General features: G+C 54.0%; 1 protein-coding gene and 1 long non-coding RNA gene across 5 annotated transcripts in view; both read left to right on the forward strand.

Annotated features, from left to right (window-relative positions):
• WWP2 (WW domain containing E3 ubiquitin protein ligase 2) overlaps positions 1-20049 on the forward strand; it is an 86449-nt gene that overhangs the window by 6778 nt on the left and 59622 nt on the right. For 3 of the 4 annotated variants that reach the window (XM_043494722.1, XM_038367754.2, XM_043494721.1), the window contains exons 2-6: positions 883-967; positions 8319-8466; positions 8812-8933; positions 18461-18598; positions 19760-19856. In XM_043494722.1, coding sequence (XP_043350657.1) covers positions 898-967; positions 8319-8466; positions 8812-8933; positions 18461-18598; positions 19760-19856 — 575 coding nt within the window. In that variant the 5' untranslated portion in view covers positions 883-897. The remainder of the gene's footprint in view (positions 1-882; positions 968-8318; positions 8467-8811; positions 8934-18460; positions 18599-19759; positions 19857-20049) is intronic. The other variant, XM_038367758.2, reaches the window with a different exon arrangement.
• LOC122456231 lies at positions 4475-5910 on the forward strand. The gene is made up of 2 exons (XR_006274990.1): positions 4475-4635; positions 5299-5910. It is a non-coding gene; the product is annotated as an uncharacterized LOC122456231 (long non-coding RNA).

Genomic DNA, 20049 nt, shown 5'->3' on the forward strand with positions numbered 1-20049 from the left:
GGTGGTGGTTGGGATTTAGCTGGAGCTGGTTGGGGTGGCCATGTCATCTGTGTCCCTCTGTCTGGTCTGGGCTGGTCAGGATGTCTCTCTGGATTAGGATGATGAATGCCCGGGGTCCCAGAAGATGGTGGGAGTGGCAGCCATGATGGTGAAGCTCACTTCGTAGCCTCTATCTGCTTCTCTCTGTTCTATCAGGGACCCAGAAAAGGAGTGGAGTGTGGAATAACCCACCCCCTTATTATTTGTCCAGCAATTAATCCTGATATCTGACCCGCCCCAATGTTCGTTCATTAATTTCTGGTTCCATACCCTTCTATTTTTGCCCACCATGTTTTCAACCTAGTGCTTTAATTGTATGGCTCTGTGTGGGCTTATTTACACGTGTGCACGCTTTCTCTCTCTCTCTCTCTCTCTCTCTCTCTGGCTCTCTTCCACTTGTTTATAATGTTCTTTATGCAAAATAAGTTGACCTATTTTGCATGGTAAATTCTTGAGCAGGCAGAATTTAGACCAATTCTCACACCTGTAGAAGATGGCGGTGCCCATGCAGCAGTGTTGCTCCCCCAACACCACCCGAAAGGGGTGGTTCACTGCTGGTTCATTGTTGAATCTCTGGCCCACTGGGAAAAAGAAAAGGAGGACTTGTGGCACCTTAGAGACTAACATTTATTTGAGCATAAGCTTTTGTGAGCTACAAGTCGTCTTTTTCTTTTTGCGAATACAGGCTAACACGGCTGCTACTATGAAACCTGGCCCACTGGGGTCTCCCATCCTGGTAGTGACAGGATCCCTGGAGATCCCAGCCGCGAAGTAGCCTGGCTGTAGCATTGAGCTCTCCCTTCTCGTAGAACTGCATTAAGGTGTCGTGTGTCTGTTTTCCAGTCCCATGGTGATGACATGGCATCTGCTAGTTCCAGCAGGGCTGCGGCAGGGCTGGCCTGTGAGAAGTCCCAGCTCACTGTGAAAGGTGAGTAGAGCCACAGTGGGCACCCCGGGAGTTGAGGTGGGGAAGCAAGCACTCTGTCTAGGCCAGAAGCTTCTGGTCCTGCCTGGGAATGTGGATTTTCAGGTGTGGCTTGGCTTGTCCTAACTTCCTTCTCCAGCAGCCCAGGCAGCTTCAGACAAGCAAGTGCCTGTCAGTGACAGCATGCTCCCTGGCGGGGGGGGAAGGGAGGAGGGGAGCTTGCCCTGTGGACTCCTGAGCCTGTGGTGGGGGGAGAGTCATTGTTGAGTGAAGGCTGATATTGCACCAGTCCAGCCAGAGACTGGAAGTGCCCAGGAGAAGCATGGTGTCATTCTGTCTGGAGCAGCCATGACTGTGAGCGCCTACCTCAGGGGAGACACCCTATCACAGGGTGCTCCACTCACTGCTGGGCTGGCGCCTCCTCCTGGTCACTCTGGGGTTAGCTCTTGAGGTCAACACCCCTGTCTGCAGTTTGCATGCTGTCACTCCAGCTGTGATCTGCAGCTCCAGGACCCTCAGTGTCGTCTTCGTGACTTAGCCCTCCTGCTAGATGACTATGTTCCCCCTTCCGGGGTTCAGTTCAACAGCACTGCTAGGCAGTCTGCCCATTCACTGCCCTGATGCCACTTTTGCAGCAGCTGATAGGGGAACCTGGACCTGCCTTTATCTCTGGGTTCTCGTTCCTCCAGTCAGCAGTTCTGGGCTCATCTCTTTGCCTTCCCTGAACTGCTTCCTACCTCTCCGGTTCCCCTTCTTTCTCTGGGGGTGCCAGCTCTCAGAACCCTCCTTCCTCTTCCCAGGAGTGACTGCTGCCTGCCTTCCCAACTGCCCCAAACACTCCTCCCTCTTCCCAGGGAGTGACTGCCCTTTCTCAGCAGTCCAGGCTGTAGCCCACTACCTGGCTTATAGGCCCTGCCTGTACCTGCACAGGTGAGCCTCTAATTAGCTGCCTCCAGCCTAAAGCTCCCCTGTTTGCAGCCTAATTAGTTGACTGGGCCCACCTGGCCCACTCAGCTGTTGCAGGGCTAGTGTGGGGAGCTCACCCCATCACACTCCAGACAAGTGGTGTGTTCAATAACTAGATTTTACCAAGCCAGTAAAAAATGTGAACTTCTGAATCAAGTCTTACTGTGGAGAGCCAGTCAGTCCCCTTACACTCTCCAAGCTATCTTGCCAGCCAGACAAACTGGCCTTAGTGATAAATGGTCACTTGCACCAAAAATCACATTACATCAGGTTGCTTCCAGTCCCAAGAGACCAGTCTCTTACCCCAGGTCAACTGGTACCCTGAGATCTTACACCAAAGACTATGCCCATAACCAGTCCTGAAATAAACCATCTAAAGTTTTAACAACTAGGAAAAAGAAATGAGTTCTTTATAGGTTAAAGCAAGCAAGCTTGAATTACCATCTAGAGCCTATGAGTGACAGAGTTGTAGTGATCTGTCCATTCAAGTGGCTTTCAGAGCAGACCCAGGAGGTAACTCCAGGGGATTTCTGGCTTCTGTTTGGTTTCCCTGGCCCCGGAAGTAGAGCCCTGCATGGATACAAAAATTTGGATTTGCTTCCGTGGTAGTTAAATTGTATCCAACCCATGATCTGCACTCCACCTTTTATATAGATCTGCATCTTCACCCACACCAGCACCCTCTAGCGCAGGAGTTCTCAACTGGGTGTGAGAGCCCCCTGGGGGGGCTCTGAGCTGGTTTCAGGGGGTCTGGCCCTGTGGGGCTTCAGCCCTGAGCCCCAGTGCCCCCTGCATGGCTGAAGCCCCAAGCCGCAGCACCACCCACAAGGAGCTTGGGGCTTCAGCCCTGTGGATGGACCCCCTGAAACTGCAGACCCCCGTTGAGAACCACTGCTCTAGAGCCCTATGTGGGTAACAAAGTTTGGATCTGCAAAGATGGGGAAACGACCGCATCCTAGCATCCGGATAACTGTGGATATTTGGATTTGCAGGGCTCTACCTGTAAAGCCATGTCGACCCTACTACTTATGTCAGCAAAACTTTTGTCACTTAGGTGTGGGGAAAAAACACATCCTGAGCAACATAAGTTTTGCTGGCATAAGCACTCACACACACAGCACCATGTCAGCAGGAGACGCTCTCCCACCAACAGAGCTACTGCCGCTCGTTGGGCTGGTTTTATTATGTTGACGGGAGAGCTCTTCCCGTCGGCATAACACAGCTACATGAGTGCTCTTGAGCAGCAGGGCTGGATCCAGCCGTGCCGCTGCCAGCTTGTAAGTGTAGACATGGCCTAAGAGTTCAAACAGCAAAAGAGATGGAAATTTTTCTGTGACTTTTTGTTTTTTCTTCATTTTGCTGCGGAGTCCATAAGTGGAGCTTCCTTGCATGTAGCATTTCCCAGGGGGATAGGGCCATTAACCAATCCCTTGTATTGTGATGTTCCTTGATGGCCTATCGGATTTTGATAGACCTTCTAGATGGATGGGAGTATGAGTTTTGTGCCTGGATTCACAAGTTCAAAGCAAACATTTTCCAGGTTATAAAGCAAAACATACACATCTTGTAGCATGGAATGCTGACATTACAAGCGAGGGTATGAAATGCTTGTAAATTGCTGTGCGCATTAGTCTAAGCGCTAATTACATTCTTATAAGACCAATACCTGTATTAAGCGATACTAACCCGCAGGTGAACTGGTCTGGTTTGTCAGCTCTTCAGTAAGGCCTGTAGCAGAAGCTGGCATCTGGCCCATCAGCATCACACATGGACTTTACCCCGAGGGCCAGTGCAGCAGAATGCAGATCAAGGGCATGGCTACACTTGCGAGTTAGAGCACATTAAAACAGCCCAGGGCGCTCTAACTCACAACGCGTCCACACTGGCAAGGCACGTAGAGCGCTCTGACTCCGCGGCTACAGTGCTGCTGGTACTCCACCTCAGCGAGTGGAAGAACGTTTGATGCGCCCCCCCGCTGGAGCCAGTGTGGACACCCTGGTCTGTTATTGCTCTGTGATCAGCCTCCAGAAGTGTCCCACGATGCCTGTTCTAGCCACTCTGGTCATCTCTTTGAACTCTACTGCCCTGCCCTCAGGTGACCAACCGTCAGACCCGCCCTTTAAATTCTCTGGGAATTTTGAAAATCCCTTTCCTGTTGGCTGAGCGTGGAGTGGTCTCAGCGAATCTTTCCAGGTGACCATGCCTCCAGGCGAGCCCCAGTATGGAGCAATGGCGAGGTGCTGGACCTCATCAGTGTTTGGGGGGAGGAAGCTGTCCAGTCCCAGCTGCGCTCCAGCCGCAGGAATTGTACCTTCTGGCAGATATCAAGGGCCATGCTGGAAAGGGGCCATGACCGGGACGCACTGCAGTGTAGGGTTAAAGTGAAGGAGCTGAAGAACGCCTACCACAAAGCCCGCGAGGCAAACAGCCGCTCTGGTGCTGCCCTCACGACCTGCCGTTTCTACAAAGAGCTGGACGTGGTACTTGGGGGCGACCCCACCTCCACTCCGAGTACCACCATGGACACTTCAGAGCACAGTCCAATGAGGAGGAGGAGCAAAGCGGGAGCGAGGGTGCTGAGGCAGAGGAAGACGCTCCAGAATCGCTAGATGCAGGCAGCCAGGAGCTGCTCTCAAGCCAGGAGGAAGGTAGCCAGTCGTGGCGGCAGGTGCTTGGGGAAGCACAAACACCAGAGGAGGTTCCCGGTAAGCAGCTTTTATTTTGGGAAAGTTATTCGGTGCGGGCTCTTGGGGCAAGGAGGATTAGGGCCGCGTGCTTAGATGCGGAATGGGGCGTTGATGTGCTCTCTCACATCGCAGTAATTGGCCTTGGTGATCTCTTCAAAGGTCTCAGTCAGAACTTGGGCAATGCGCTTGCACAGGTTTCGTGGGAGAGCCACTGTGGTCCTTGTCCCAGTCAGGCTAACATGTCCTTCCCACTCAGTTGTGGGGGCAGGGGGACCATTGCTGCACACAGGCAAGCTGCATATGGGCCAGGGTGGAAGCCGCATTGTAGTAGAAGATCCTCCCTTGCTTCCCAGGTCACCCTTCAGCAACAAGATATCTTCCAGGACAAACTCCTGTGGAAAATGTGGGGACAGTGTTCAGTACAGGGGCCCCCTGCCGCTGTTGGCTCTCCCCAAGGCACAGAAACCCAGAGGACAGTAGAGCCATGAAAGAATCAGTCCCCCTTGACCCTGTGCTTACTCCTCATTTTGAGGCTCCCAGGGATTATGTGCACTCGCTTTGGGACAGGCAAATTATGCAATTGTGTAGACTGTGCTTGCCCTCTTTAAGTACGGGGGAATCATTGCTCTGTCTGGTGTGAACAATGCTGCCTCTGTTAAGTGTTGCATTTTACCTTTACAGATGCAATCTTGAGATCTCAACCATCTGTGTTATCACCAGCCGAGAGGCTGCAAAGAATCGGGAAGAGGCCACGTAGAAGCAGAGGACACGCAGCACTCCCTTAATGAAAATTAAAAAGTGCAGGAGTGGCAGGAGAGTGAAAGGAGGGTCTGCCAGCAGAATGCGGATCGCTGGCACCAAAGCACAGAGCGGCTAAGTATCATGGAGCGCCAAGCGGACTTGATCCAGGTGCTCGTAACCATACAGGCGGAGCACTACCGTTCCTGCGCCCCCCCCGCAGCCCTTGTCCCAAAACTCTTTCCCTTCTGCCACTGTCATCTCCAACCCACTTCCCCAACATCTGGGTTCTTATCACCACCAGCTGCCTCCAACATCTGTAGCTTCACCACCCAGCCCTGAAAACTATGACCCTTACCACTGCACTGAACCCCCATCACCATGCAGTATAGCCATCCTGAAGTGCAGCACTCATTGCACAGCACTCCAGAAAGGAAGTCTGAGTATGATAACGGGACATACGCAAACCTGTGATTGTACCGTTCCCCACCCTACCCCCTTGCCCTTTGTGTTTCCCAAGCAGTTGTTTCTTTTCAATAAATGCATTTTCATTACGTGGATTTTTTTTTTTTTGCTTTGAAAACATTCTTTATTGTTGCATAACATAAAAGATACCTTAGTCCAGGAAAGCAACAGGCACTGCAAGTCAGTGCATCACACGTAGCAAACACAGATTCCTACTAACATTCGAACCATTGCACTTCACTCCTGTGCAGGACACCAGACATTACTGGTAGCTTTCAGCCTCAGATTGCTCCCTCAAGGCAATCCTAATCCTTGGAGATCCATGCTGGGCCCTTCTAACAGCCCTGCTCTCTGGCTGTTCAAAGTCAGCCTCCAGGTGTTGAACTTCTGAGTTCCATGCCTGAGTGAATCTTTCACCCTTCCCTTCTCAAATGTAATGGAGGGTACAGCACATGGATATAACCACGGGGATGCTGTTATCGGCCAGGTCCAGCTTCCCATACAGAGCGTGCCAGTGGCCCTTTAAATGACCAAAAGCACACTCCATGGTCATTCTGCACCAGCTCAGCCTGTTGAACTGCTCCTTGCTGCTGTCGAGGTTCCCTGTGTAGGGTTTCATGAGCCACGGCATTAAAGGGTAAGCAGGGTCTCCAAGGATCACAATGGGCATTTTGACTTCCCCTACGGTGATCTTCTGGTCTGGGGAAAAAAGTCCTGGCTTGCAGCTTCCTGAACAGGCCAGTGTTCCAAAAGATGTGTGCATCATGTACCTTTCCAGGCTAGCCTGTGTTAATGTCAATGAAACGCCCACAGTGATCCACAAGTGCCTGTAGAACCATAGAGCAATGGCCCTTCTGATTAACATACTCGGAGGCTAGGTGGGCTGGTGCCAGAACTGGAATATGCGTCCCATCTATTGCCCCTCCGCAGTTAGGGAAACCCATTTGTGCAAAGTCAGCCAAAGTGACATGTACGTTACCCAGAGTCACGATTCTTCTGAGCAGGATGCGATTAATGGCCCTGCAAACTTGCATCAACATGATTCCAATGGTTGACTTCCCCACTCCAAACTGGTTAGCGACTGATCGGTAGCTGTCTGGAATTGCCAGCTTCCACATTGCAATAGCCACCTGCTTCTCCAACATCAGGGCAGCTCTCCATCTCGTGTCCTTGTGCCGCAGGGTGAGGGCGAGCTCCTCACACAGTCCCATGAAAAGTGGCTTTTCTCATCTGAAAGTTCTGCAGCCGCTGCTCGTCATCCCAGACTTGCATAACGATGTGATCCCACCACTCAGTGCTTGCTTCCCAAGGCCAAAAGCGCCGTTCCACGGTAGTGAGCATGTCCGGGAATGCCACAAGCAATCTTGTGTCATATGTGTTACTTGCGTCGATATCATTGGAGTCCTCACTGTCACTTTGGATCTTAAGGAATAACTCGACTGCCAAACATGATGTGCTGGCGAGACTCGTCGGCATACTCCTCAGCAGTTCGGACTCCGTTCCCACAGACCGAAAGGGAAGACAGAGCGCGCAGCACAAAAACCATTGAAAGATGGTGCCAAATGTGGACAGCTGCATCACGGGGCACTGGGAGAGGCCCCAGAATGCCCTGCACTTCCCGGCCCCTTCCCACAAGCCACAGCGCCAGAATGGGAAGAAGTGCTTTGTGGGATAGCTGCACCGCTCCCAATGCTGCTGCAAATATGGCCACGCCAGTGTGCTTGCAGCTATCGGTGTGGACAGACTGCAGCGCTTTTCCTACTGCACGGTACGAGGGCGGGTTTAACTGAAAGCGCTCTACGCCTGCAAGTGTAGCCATGCCCTCAGAGATGTGTTCTTCCTGGTGCCTTACACCCAAGGTCAGGGAATTGGCAACCTCGTAGCCCCAGGCATGTGGAGAGTTGCAGGAGGAAGGGTAGGATGTTTCCACAGCATCCCCTGCTGTGAAGGGCTCATCCAGAGGAAAGCTGGTAACCAGCCTTCTAACCCTAGTCCCGAGTGGCAGAGGCAGAGCCAGGGAGGGTGCATTCCCTACCGTCAAACCTTCAGCCTCTCGGGGCTTCCTCTGAAACTGGTGCTGGTGAATGGTGCCAGGCTGGAAGGTCTCCCTGCATGTGTCACCGGTGGATGCCTTGGCCTCTTTGGCTTTAGGGGAGGTGGAGTGTGTGCAGAACTCCATTAAGGCCACCAGGGGGCTCCAGATACCTTGAATTGCTTCCTTGACTTCCCTCGGCCTCATTTTCACACTGGGCCTGTTTTTTATTCCCTCTTCAGGGTGGGGGAACTTATGGGTCCCAGGGTGGGGGCCTTGCCTTTCCAGGGTCTTGGGGACATGTCTCCCAGTCTGGCCCATGAGACCTGGCTGCCAGTAGTAAACCTTGGGCTCTGGTTTCTTGGGCTGGCAGCTGCTGTGTGGCATCTGGGCCACTCTGGCTGGGGACAACTTGCATATTGCCCGCAGCTGTGACGCTCTCTGCCTCTTCCCCCCCTCTGCGTAGTTGTGTCGGTGAAGCCCAAGGTGCACAGCCGCCAGTCCCGGATCAACTCCTACGTGGAGGTGATGGTGGATGGACTTCCCAGCGAGACCAAGAAGACAGGGAAGCGGATTGGGAGCTCTGAGCTGCTCTGGAACGAGATTCTCCTCATGTAAGAAGCCCTGGGCTTTAATGCAGGCACCCCAGAGCTGGCACTGAGCTCCCTATTTCCGCACTGGGTTGTGCTGCGTAAGGAAGCCCGGCACATTTGCCATTGGCTGGAAGGGGCTTAGGGCGCACGCCCAGGCGCGGGTGCAAGAAGACAATTGCCAGATGGGGGGCTGTGCTGGAAGGAGAAGCTAGTGGGGTCCTGGGTGTCCCTGTGGCCTTGCTCTGGCCTCTTCTCTGTCCTCTGTGCCTGGCATGCCTGGTCCTGCTTGGCTGGCTGTGGCCGTGGTGCTTGGCATCAGAGAAGAAGGTGGGGAGATGACAGCCCCCCTCTTGGTCTGCCTTCCAGGAACGTCACAGCTCAAAGCCACCTGGATCTGAAGGTCTGGAGCTGCCACACCCTGAGGAACGAGCTACTGGGTACGGCTTCCATCAGCCTGTGTAACATCCTGAAGAAGAATGGTGGGAAAAGTACGTATGAGTGGAAGCTACTCTGGGGCCCTGACATCTGGCTTGGCCATTGCTTTCTTCCGGAGCCTCCTTTCCCTGTCTGGAGAAAGCAGGGAGTGGCTTGTCATGGGGGCTGGGGCCTCCTCAGCTGCTGGCATTGGGCAGAATGCTCTGGGTGAGCAGCACCTGCCTCCCCATGGTGCTACTATCTCACCAGCCAGCTCTAGCTGTTCCTGAGCTCACTCTGCCTCGAACCTCCTCCATGGTCCTGCAGGATTTCCTGCCGCAGTAGGTGTGTGCCATGGAGAAGGAGTAGCTGAATCCCTGGCACCGGGAGAGAACAAGGTGTCCTTGTGTGAGGCTGGGCGGGCCTGTCAGGCGCTTGGGGCTGGTGTGTGATGGAAGCCATACTTAATTGGCTGGGCTGCCACTGTAGGCAGCAAAACACAAACCTCGCAGCTATTTGCTGCCATTTGTGGTCACCAGAGTGTGGCCCTCAGTGGTGGCGGCTGCATAAAGGTCTCCATTCAGTGCCTGGGCTGTGCTGGGCAGGAAAAGGTTTGCTCTGTCTCTTCCAAGCAAAGCTCAGCTGCTCTCAAAGGACAAACCTTGCATTGAGAGCTGAGAGGGGCCTCTTCTCCCCTGAGGGAGACAGGGCTTAGCCAGGCTCTCCCTCATGTCAGGGGTTAGGCTGAGTTGCTCCTTGGGCATTGCCAATGGTGAGGTGTGAAACCACCGCAATGTCCCCAGCCCACTCCCTGGGCAGCATCGCCAGGAGCAGGGCCATGTGCTCTGGATGGGATGGTGCCCTCTGGATTGGGGGTGGGAGTCACCAGGGGCTTTGTGGGGAACCTCTGACGTGCTGGCTGCCCGTGTCCCTGTCCCCCATGCATGGAGCTGGATAGGGCTGCTGGGCTGCGTGTGCTGGAGGTGGTGGTTTGGTCTGGGTCTCAGCCTGGCAGGCCTGACCCGTGATCCCCAGCTGCTTCCCTGCTCAGCGGCCAGTCAAGTGCCATGCGTGTTCTCCTGGAGGTGCTGTCTGCTCCTGCGCTACCTGTGCGCGCCCATTTGCAGGGGCACAATCAGCCCTTTCAGTAGGCTGGGTCTCCAGGGGGTCGTGTGGAAAATGAATGGAAAAGGCAACTAGCTGTTTCTGCTCATACTGAAAAAAGTGTCCGATTTTTTTCCCCCCCCAACCTAGTGGGCTGTGAGGGAAGGAGTCTTAAAGCTACAGTGCACAGCTATGTCTGCAAGGGGCTGCCTGGGAGGTGGAAGGGCTTGTGATCCTCTGAGCCCTGGCCTGTGTTCTGGTGGCTAGACTGGGACCTTCCTGCAGTTACTCTGCAGTGCTCGGCAGGCATCCATGTATGAGGGCAGGGATCTGGTCACGCTTACCTACCACAACCTGCCTATGAGATGACCTGTGCTCCCGGCCCAGTCAGTCCCACTGGCCTTCCCCAGCCATCTGACACAGCCCAGGCCAGGGGTTGCTGTCCTAAGCCCAACCCACAAACCAGCCTCTCCCAGTGGAGGTGCTGAAACGACACTCCGCTCGCTGCCACCCGTGCCGATCTTCGCAGAACGACCCTCCTGGTCCTTCCATATGTGCCTAGGTTAGCAGCAAAATAGTGACTTTATTGCCATTTCAATGATCATTATTAGGCTTCAGAGTCAACACACCACTGAGATATTAGGGGCACTTCGCTCCTCTCCAGGCTGTCCTATTAGGCTGTCTGCAGACTTGGGCAGACATCTATGATGGTCACCATATGGGTGCGAAGCTTTACCAAGGCTTTTTGTAAGTTACTGATCTGTACTTACAACCATAGCTGTGTCTTAAAGTCTTTGGCTGAGTGTTTTTATTAGCTGTCAAGGACAAACATTGGTCCTCCAGCTATGTATTGTCCAGCAGTACGTCAGCGTCATTCCCCCTCAATAAAGGTCCTGGCAGCATGGCTAGGTCTCCTGTGTGCTGGGATTGTGCCCAAGCTCCCTCTGTCCCTCCAGATGAGTGCTGTGAGCTTCAGAAACTGTAGAAAGAAACGGGGGCTTGTGTCCTTGGCAAAGAACCCTCCGGGCCTCGGCTTTCAGGCCAGGCAAATTGAATCCATTTGGCACTAACAGACTAGGCTGTGTGAGAAATGAGCTTCCAAAATGGGTTCCTTTTCCAAAAACCTCATTTTTCAAACATGCTTCTCTCCCAACTGCCTTGGCAAGATCCTCTGCAACGCTCTGCATGGCCTCTCCTCTGGAACGGCACGTCTGCGCCACAGCAGCCGGGGGGACAGATCGCTGGGGAAAAGGGGCCTAGTCATACAAAACAAGTTGCAGCCTTCTGTGGAGCTGCTCCCAAGGGTCCTTTTAAAACAGCTAATTTACTATGGCCTAGCCCCCTGCCCCAGGCCTCTGCTGCTGTGCTGGAGAAGAGGCTCTTTGTTCAGATGCTGTGGGGACTCTAAGGTGCTCTGCTGGTGCCGGGCAGGAGGAATGTCCCTGGGTGGCCTGGCTTTGGAGGCTGCATGGAAGCCTATATGGGGCCATGCTCCCCCTCCCCCCCACCACCTTGTGTTTGTACAGTTCACTGAGCTGCCGACAGCAGGGCAGGCCCTGGAGTGACTCGAACGTGTCAGACTGCAGCCTACAAATGAAAGCTCTTGGTTTTTATTGCTTGCTGCTCAGGTTGCAAGTTACATCAACAGGCTCCTGTTTCTTGAGTGGCACCATCTGCCAGGATTTTACAGCTCCAGCAAAGCGCGCTCGTTGCTTTCCGTTCTGCACCTCAGGCAGAACCACTGGAGCCACAACCTCAAGGAATTCTTTCAGGAAGCCAGCAACAAACCCCCAAGCCTCTGGGAAGTTGCAGTTGACCCCTCCTCATGAATTTGCTGTCAAAGGAGCTCGCTGAAGCAAAGGCTCTTTTAGCAGAGAATCATAAAAGCAAATCTGTAGCCTGCCTGAAACGAATGTTAAACAAGTCGGCTCTGTCAGCGCCTGTACAAAACTTTGTCAAAGCTGCTGTGCCAAACCAGAATGCCCCAGTGAAGGCAGCTTGCTTTGCATCGCCTTCCAAATTCACGCCCGTTCTGCTCATGATGCAGAGCTAATGGCCAGTGGGACTAGGCTGATATACAGCTAACCCTGCTCCTTGGTGCATATCCTGGGCAGGGCCCAATTCTCTCTCCTGCGTGGAAAGCCACCCTCCCATCTCTCTGCCTGTGGGCTTCAAAGTGAAGGGGTGCCAGAGGGCCAAGTACCACCACTCTAGTACTTGGCCCTGCAGGCCCCCATTCCTCTGTCATGCACATGGCTGTTCAGCAGGTAACCAGCTGCGTCTTCTGGGATGAGATGCAGGGGCTGGGTGCTTTACCCTTTGCTGCAGTGTTTTAGGAGGAAGGGCTAGTGGATGATGGCCTCAGGGTATGCTATGCTGCAATTAAAAACCTGTGGCTGGCAGGCTGTTTAATTCATAGAATCCTAGAATAGCAGAGTTGGAAGGGACCTCAGGAGGTCATCTAGTCCAACCCCCTGCTCAAAGCAGGACCAATCCCCAATTTTTGCCCCAGATCCCTAAATGGCTCCATCAAGGATTGAACTCGCAACCCTGGGGTTAGCAGGCCAATGCTCAAACCACTGAGCTATCCCTCCCCCCGAAGTGTAGTGGAAAATTGAAATGTAGACGTTTGTGCTTGGGCTGGAGCCTCGGATCTAGGACCCTGCCAGATTTCTAGAGCTGCAGCCTGAGCCAGAGTGTCAATTAAACAGCCCCTTGGCCCCAGGAAACTGTCTGGGCAACTTCAAGCCTGTTGTGACTTCAGATCTCACCTGGTCTCCGACCATGGCCCAACTTTGTCCCTGACTCTTGCAATTCCTGCTCACTGACTGCCATCCTCTATGCGTGGCCGCTAGGCCAGACCACCTGTGCCTGGTTTCTTACACTTGGCTAGCACACAACGTGTTATCTGCTGTCCCTTGCGATTGGTGCCTGTACTTGCACACATGGGCCAAGGCATTTGGGGTTTGCCTCTCCCTTTGGACTGACTGAGGCTGAGTTAATTGCCCCTTAGAGCGCAGTGTAAAGCCCGTGTGTGAGGTGTTCTAGATGGTCTAAGGCAACGGTACTCAGACCTCAGTGGTTCAGAAGCCAAATTGCGATCGACATTACCCAAAAGAGCAACAATCGGGTGAATTCATTGTGTCATTTACTGTCCGACTATAGGTTTAAACAGTTGGACGGGAAAGTATTTAGCATTTATATATATTATTCTCACAGCAAAATGACCAAGTATTATTATTTTATCAATTACAATTGGTTACTAACATAGTAATAGCCTCCTGTCTGGATTAATAATTTAGATGGGTTAATAATTACATCAGTGTTTTAATATCATGCTGTGAAGAGCCACAGAAGACACATTAAAGAGCTACTTGCAGTTCGTGAGCATCCGTCCGAGTATCGCTGGTCTAAGGGATTTAGACTCATGTTCCATTAAAGTGCCTGTCCAGCTCAGTACATGCCAGGCTTTCCCTGAGAAGAGGGGGCTGGGACTGACTTGATTACATTGGAATTGTTTTAGTTGACGCACTCTTGAAGATAAGTAAATAGGCAGGAAACCCATGTATTGGAGGCTCCTGTCAGAAGGTCTCTGTCTACGTGCTAGTTGGACTGCACCATCTTCCCTGTGGAGAAAAGGCCTCCAGTAGGAGCCCGTCCCGCCCAAGCCCTGGTGGAAAGTTTTGTGATGCTCATGCCAACGAGCTGCGTCAGATGTGTGAAGCTACCAGAGCTCCCTCTGGGTGTGGGCTCAACCCTGGAGCCTTTATCACACTTGCTGCTACCAGCCTTACTTCTTGGAACTGTAAATCCCCTTAATGGGGTGGGAGGGAATTGCCAGTGAGCCCTTACTAAATGGGAGTGCTGATACTGTGTGCAAGGCATTGGGAGTAGCTGAACTGAGACCTTATTCAGGACCTAATCACCCCTGGCCTCCTCCCAAAATACTAATAACCCCTCTGACATGCTGGCTGCTTGCTGGGACACAGGCTGCCTTTGTGCTCACCCTTTGAGGGACCCTCTGTTGATGCAGCAGCGAGGTCCCTTTGTGCGTCCCGTGTGCCTAATGGGGACAGGGAATGGAAGGTTCGACTAGTGTTTATTTTCTTAAAAGGCTGGGGTGGAGGCAGGGAAGAGGAGGAAGCCGGCCGGGAGGTTCATGTTCACATCCTCCAGTTGGAGACATCTTGTCTTTGCTACTTGACTAACTTCCCCCTTACGCTGAGGCAGCCTTCACAATGAGGGCTTGTGCAGCCCGCAGTGCAGCGTGCTCTTTGCTGCTTGCCGCTCACAAAGGAGCAACGAGCCCTGGAGCGTGCGGGGCAGGCGCTCTCCACGACTTGGAGGAAGCAGAGTTCTTATGGCAGGCAGTGACTGGTGAAAAGAGGTTTGCCGCTTTCTGCAGCAGCACCTCTCTGTGGATCTCAAAGCACTCTACATAGGCTCATGAAATAGTCTCCCCTGGGAGGTTCCTTTGTACAGATGGAGAAAGTGAGGCAGAGAGCAATGAAGTGACTTGCCCAGAGTCATGCATGGAGTGTGCAGCAGGGTCAGGAACGGAGCCCAGGGCTTGCGACTTCTAGACCTGTGCTTTACCCACAGGAAGTTTTTTTTGCTCATACTAAAATCAAGCAGTTAGGAAAGGATTGTTCTGAATTGAAGGATTCCAGTGGCCTACATAAAAACTTGAGGTGGTGCATGCACAAAATCTGAGAGAGCATTACTCATCCTACTGCCCCATAGTGCCTGTTGCCCCCCCCCCCCAGGGAGCTGAGAGTTACAGAAATTCTGTGTCAGAAAGGTGGTCTAGAAGACCTGCATGCTAATGGGGCAGATCTCAGGACTGATTGCCTTCAGCACATGGGGTTTGTGAAAGCCTATGCTATAGCCATGGGGTAAGCAGAGGTCCTGTTGTTTCTTGGCCTCAGAAGCGCCCGAATTGTGCATGGCCGAGTGGTTCAGGAGAGGAGACTGGCTCAGCCTCAGACCAGGCTGGCCTGTTCTCTTCATGGCTCTCAGACACTTTTGCTGAGAGTAATACCCTCATCAGGTCAGACGCAGCTAGAAGCCTGTGATTCCTCGTCAGACACTGGTTCTATTGCAAACAGATGTGTTTGGAAAGCACTGAAAAGTCCAGGCCTCCCCCTGCCAATGGGACCCCTCTTCTCAAGACAAGTGATACTGTGTTGGGAGCACCTGGGTCTGCTTGGCACTGGTATTCATTTGTCAAAGGAGCCGAGTGCCCATTGAAATCCATGGGTGCTACAGCTGCTCAGGACCTCTGAAAATGGGGCTGCAGGATAGTCAGTGCACCTGGCAGGGAGAGGCCCCAAAGCATTTGTTGTTTGGCTCAGGCTTCAAACTGGTGAGGAACTCCTCCAGCTACTCCTCGGATCTCCCCTTTCCTGGGTGAAGCCAGAGCAGATCAATTCCAGCAGCACCCACCACTATCTCCTGAGCCGGCTCCAATCCTTGCTGTGGTCCATTGTCAAGAGTCACTTGGGAACATCTTATTCCTGTTTAACTTTTCTGTTGTGCCCATGGGGTCACTCACTATACAGACATTGAGTGAGTGACAGCACCTCCCCAGAGCTCACAGCCTGACGCACTTCGCAGGCAGCACTGCCTGCAGGACAGGGAGGTGATAAACCTGCTGCTGCTTTGCTCTGTCCTCCAGTGGCTTGTTTCCTCTCTCTGGCTGCAGGGCTTGGCATTTAGTGGCACCAAATCTCACCTGATGCCCTTGCTACTCTCTCCTCCAGAGGGCCCCCCAGCTGTGATGTCCTCTGCAAATTCCACTGCAGCTACACTGACAATCCCCAAAACACCACCAAGCAGCTGCCCAAGGTGCTTGACTTGAGTGTGGCCAGGTGGTGAGAGCACGCCCTCCCCAGGATGGGGAGTGGCTGCTGTTTCCACACCTTTGCTTGCTTTAGTGCCATGCCTCCTGGCCTGAGCTCCAGCTAGCCTGAGCAGCCACTGCCAGGTGCATTGCTGTTGGGAAAGAAGCAGTCCCTTGGGCTAGTTTGAAAAGCCCCAGGCCCCTTCCAATCCAACTCTGGAGCTAGGTATGGCCTGGGGCATGCTGGTCTCACAATAGCCATTGACAGTGCCTGAATGTGCTGGAAAGGGAGGATGCGCTAGACAGGGGCCTGGTTCAATTCTCAGCTCTGCCGTGGTCCACCTGTGTGATTGGGGCAAGTCATGTGATCCCTCTGCCTCTATTCCAGCTTCCCAGCCGAGGACAATGGTGCTGTGAGGCTGAAGGGGAGGCTGCTCCTGGGCGAGCACCATGGACACATCGGGCAGCATTCAGCCCACATGGTGGACCTCTCAGAAAGCTGACCGTGTGAATGCGGAGCTAGCCATTCTGCACCCTGAGCTCCAGCAGGAGCTGCCAAAGGCAGGGAGCGATGCTGGTGAGAGCCAAGCTGGAAGCCCAAGAACCAGCAGGTGCCACTTGTGGAGCAGCTGTGAAGGCTTCTGCCTCTCTTAGCCCCTGCCAAGCTTCCTCACTCCTGAGCTGGAGACTGGCTGTCTGGGTACCAAGGGAGTGTATTTCCCCCTCCTCCCACTGCCTGGTTGGAGTCACCGGGCCCTGCCCTGCCCTGATGGCTACTCCAGGAGGAAGCAGGTTGCTAGAAAATGGTGCAGTCATGTCGTGATGAGTAGTTGTGTAGAATAAAAATGTTGTTTGAGCAAAGTAGCAGGAGGCATCTGGGCTGGTGTCCTGGGCTGGGACAGCCAAATGCCTGAGGCCTGCTGTGTCTTAGCCAGGTGTTCCAAGCCCATGGGCTGTAGCTGGGCATTGTTGTTACTGTGTTAAAATCCTTCCCCTTGGCAGGGACCTGGAGGCTGGCTGTCCTCTTGTCCTGGCTGGTGGAGGCTGGTCCAGTTCATCGAGAAGCTCCATAGTTTGGCAGACTTCGTGCAGGGTGGCTAGCCTGCCATAGCCAGGGGAGGCGGGGGGGCGGGGTGCGCAGCTGCTGCCTACCGTATGCCTTGCTTTGGCTGGTGCTGTTAGCCCCTCACTCTCACGGGCACCATGGATTCTTCTTGCTGGTACATGTGTAACGTAAGGCACTGGCTCCACCTCCTGAAGGGGCTGAGGGGATCTGCCACAGGGGCCTAGAGGAGCAGGGATCAACTGGCTGCCCGGCCTCTGTGTGAGATGGAGCAGAGTCCAGTTATCAGGGATGCCAGTGAACGTTGGCAGCTGCATGCTGTTCTCTCAGCCCCTGCTTTGTGCCTCCACTCGTCACTCAATTAGCTAATCAACTTCCTCTCCCCTGTTCTGCCCTGCCCGGCTCCCCTGGCTCTGGAAAGGGAGAACAGAGAACTGTGTATTCAGGTTAATAAGCTCTGGGCGAGGCTGAGGTGCTGTGCTCTGTGCCTGGCCACATTGTACCTGCTGCAGCTGGTGGGACCTTGTCAACCTGCCAAGAGCCATTAGCTGTCAGACGAGGAAGGGAAGCAAAGCAAAGCTGCAGGCCTGACATGAGGCAGAACTGGGCCCTGCAGCCCCCTGGACCCGTTTGCACAGCAGCTCTCAGAACGCAGCAGTGTCTCTAGCATGCCCCTCGCTGGGGATGGCCAGCCTGCTGGGCAGCCTCCAGAGGCTTGTGGCCAGGGTGGGAGCAGCCTGGTTCCTGTGGAACTCAGCAGAGCGGGTCCTTGGGGTTGAGGAACGGGATTTTTCTTTCCCCACTTGCCTTGTTGGTTCTTGGGTGGGGAGAGGTTCCAACCCAAGGCTCTGCCGTCTGGACTCTTCCAAAGTGACTGCGAGGGGTTCTCTCAAATGCTTCCAGAGTTGCAATTCGCCAGCACGTGAGGGCCATTCCAGCACCCTGGTGACCTGATGCGTGCAGCCGTCGGTTCGTTCCATGTTCCCAAACGCCCTCAGCCGCTCTCTTCCCTGGGGTGCCGGGCCTTTGCTGTCGGAATGAGTTATGATTACAAGCAGCTTAACAGCTGGAGCCCTGCTCTCCACTTCCACCATCTCCCACACCCCTGAGATCCTGTTTTCTGTACTGAAAGCCCATTGGGACCCCATCTGGCTAATCTGCCTTGTGTTGGTACAGAGTGGCCTACTCACAATGGGACGTGTATTGGCTCTGGCCCCTTAATCATCGGGAGATAATGGCTCTGCTTGGACAGTGCTGGGGGAATGGCCCTGCCTCCTCTTGTGTGGGAAGGAAGAGGCAATGGCCTGTGGGCTGGGGACAGCCCTTGGTGGGAGCTGAGGGTCCAGCTTGGTTGGCTCAGTGTTGCTGGGGCACTGGTGTGGTATATGTGGATACTGGACCAGAGCCAGCCAGAGTCACAGCAGCTCCTGGCCCTGCCGGAAGCCGAGGAATTCATCTTTTCCTTCTCATGCCATATGGAGAGAGCCTAAACCCCTGTGGCAGGGGCCGGGAGGAACCTAGAATTAGGTGAAACTTTTTTCAGTTATTGGTGACTGTGGCTTGTCTTTCTCCCTGTCCCTCCATCTCCCCAGTGGAGAACACACAGCTGACCCTGAACCTGCAGACGGAGAACAAAGGCAGCGTTGTCTCAGGCGGAGAGCTGACGATTTTCCTGGATGGGCTGACTGTTGATCTGGGAAGCTTGCCTAATGGCAGTGCCGTGACAGAGGGTGAGTGCCGCCCATCTCCACGTGCAGGCCGCTGCTCTGAGCCTGAGGTGGTGAGTGCTGGGGGTGGAGAGGAGGAGGGCTGAGATCACAGCTGTAAGGACTTATGAACAAACATCTGAGAGTCAGGAGCCACCTACTCTCCCAGGTAAATCTCCCAGTTCAGCCTGTTAGAGTGCCATGCAGTCTGCCCAAAGGACTGGCTCACACTCCTGACGGATTATCCCAAGGGCTTGTGGATGTGCCTCTGCCCGGGAGGGGAGCTGTGGGATCTGCAGGAAAAGGTCTCCTTCTCCCGCAGGGAAGCAAAGGGTGCAGCTGTTTTGTCGGTGCTCTGCATCCCCTCTCCCATCTCTCCTGGGCCTCAGGTGGTTGCAAACGTGTTGCTGTAGGCATGGCCATTCAGGGCTCCCTGTGGTGGGAGGAGCAGAGTGAGGAGTTCAGGAATGGGTGGGTGCATTTGATATCGGGGCATCTCATTCAGCCCCCTCCCTGCCTGGGGCAGGGATGTTAGGACCTGTGAAGTCTGAGGGCATGACATGAGCAGGGTTTCCTTGCGCTGCAGGATTTTCCCTGGGCTGATGCATTTACTGGCTACTTGTGCTGGGTTCTGAGCCATGGCGCGATATAGGTGGAATGAGATGAAACTCTCGCACGGGGTGGCCTGAGAGCTTCAGCTCCTGAAAGCCTGGAGAAGTTGGGGCTGCAGGTGAAGCATGAGGAACTTTGGTAGAGCGGTGTGCGGGGAGCCCAGGGCTGGCAGGTGTGGCAGCACTAACACTGGGGAGCCAGGCCTGGGGCAAAGGGGCATTGGCAAAGCAGCGCTGTGGAAAGTAGCCTCCGCTGCTATTAGCCCCAATCCCTTAGACCATCACTCTTACAAATCCCCTGGAAGGCCCTGTGCAGAGGCCCCTGGGATGTCGTGGGAACACCTGCCAGTATGTGCTTTCCCCAGGATTGGGGCCTTGACACACTGTGTCAGACGCATTTCCAGGGTATTTGCAGCATGACGGGCGGGCGTCCCCTGCATCCCAGTGTGTTGGGCTGTTCTCTCTCCAGATTCCCTCTTCAGGGTTGTAATCATAACTGGAATCACCAGCAGTCCACATGTCTCTTAGCCTGTCTCACACTCCTTGCTCCTTTTCCCGCTTGTTTATTGTCCAGGATCCCAGTTGCCTGGGAGGGATCCCAGCAGTGTGGTTCCGGCTACAGAGAGCAGACACCAGCCCCCCAGCACAAACTGCTTTGGAGGTAGATCCAGGTAAGGGCCCCTCACTGATGACACCTGTTGGTCCATTGATGGGAACAGGAGGGGCTGGTTCTCGGAATCTGTGCAGGAGGCTGAGAAGTGAGGCTCAGCAGGAGCTTACAAAGGAAACCATTCAGTGAGCTCACCAAAGAGCATGCAGGAAGTGTGTGGAAGGGAGGCGTAGCCCTGGCAGGGCCAGCTGAGG

The sequence above is a fragment of the Dermochelys coriacea genome, chromosome 12 (genome assembly GCF_009764565.3).
Source record: "Dermochelys coriacea isolate rDerCor1 chromosome 12, rDerCor1.pri.v4, whole genome shotgun sequence".
NCBI lineage: Eukaryota > Metazoa > Chordata > Testudines > Dermochelyidae > Dermochelys > Dermochelys coriacea.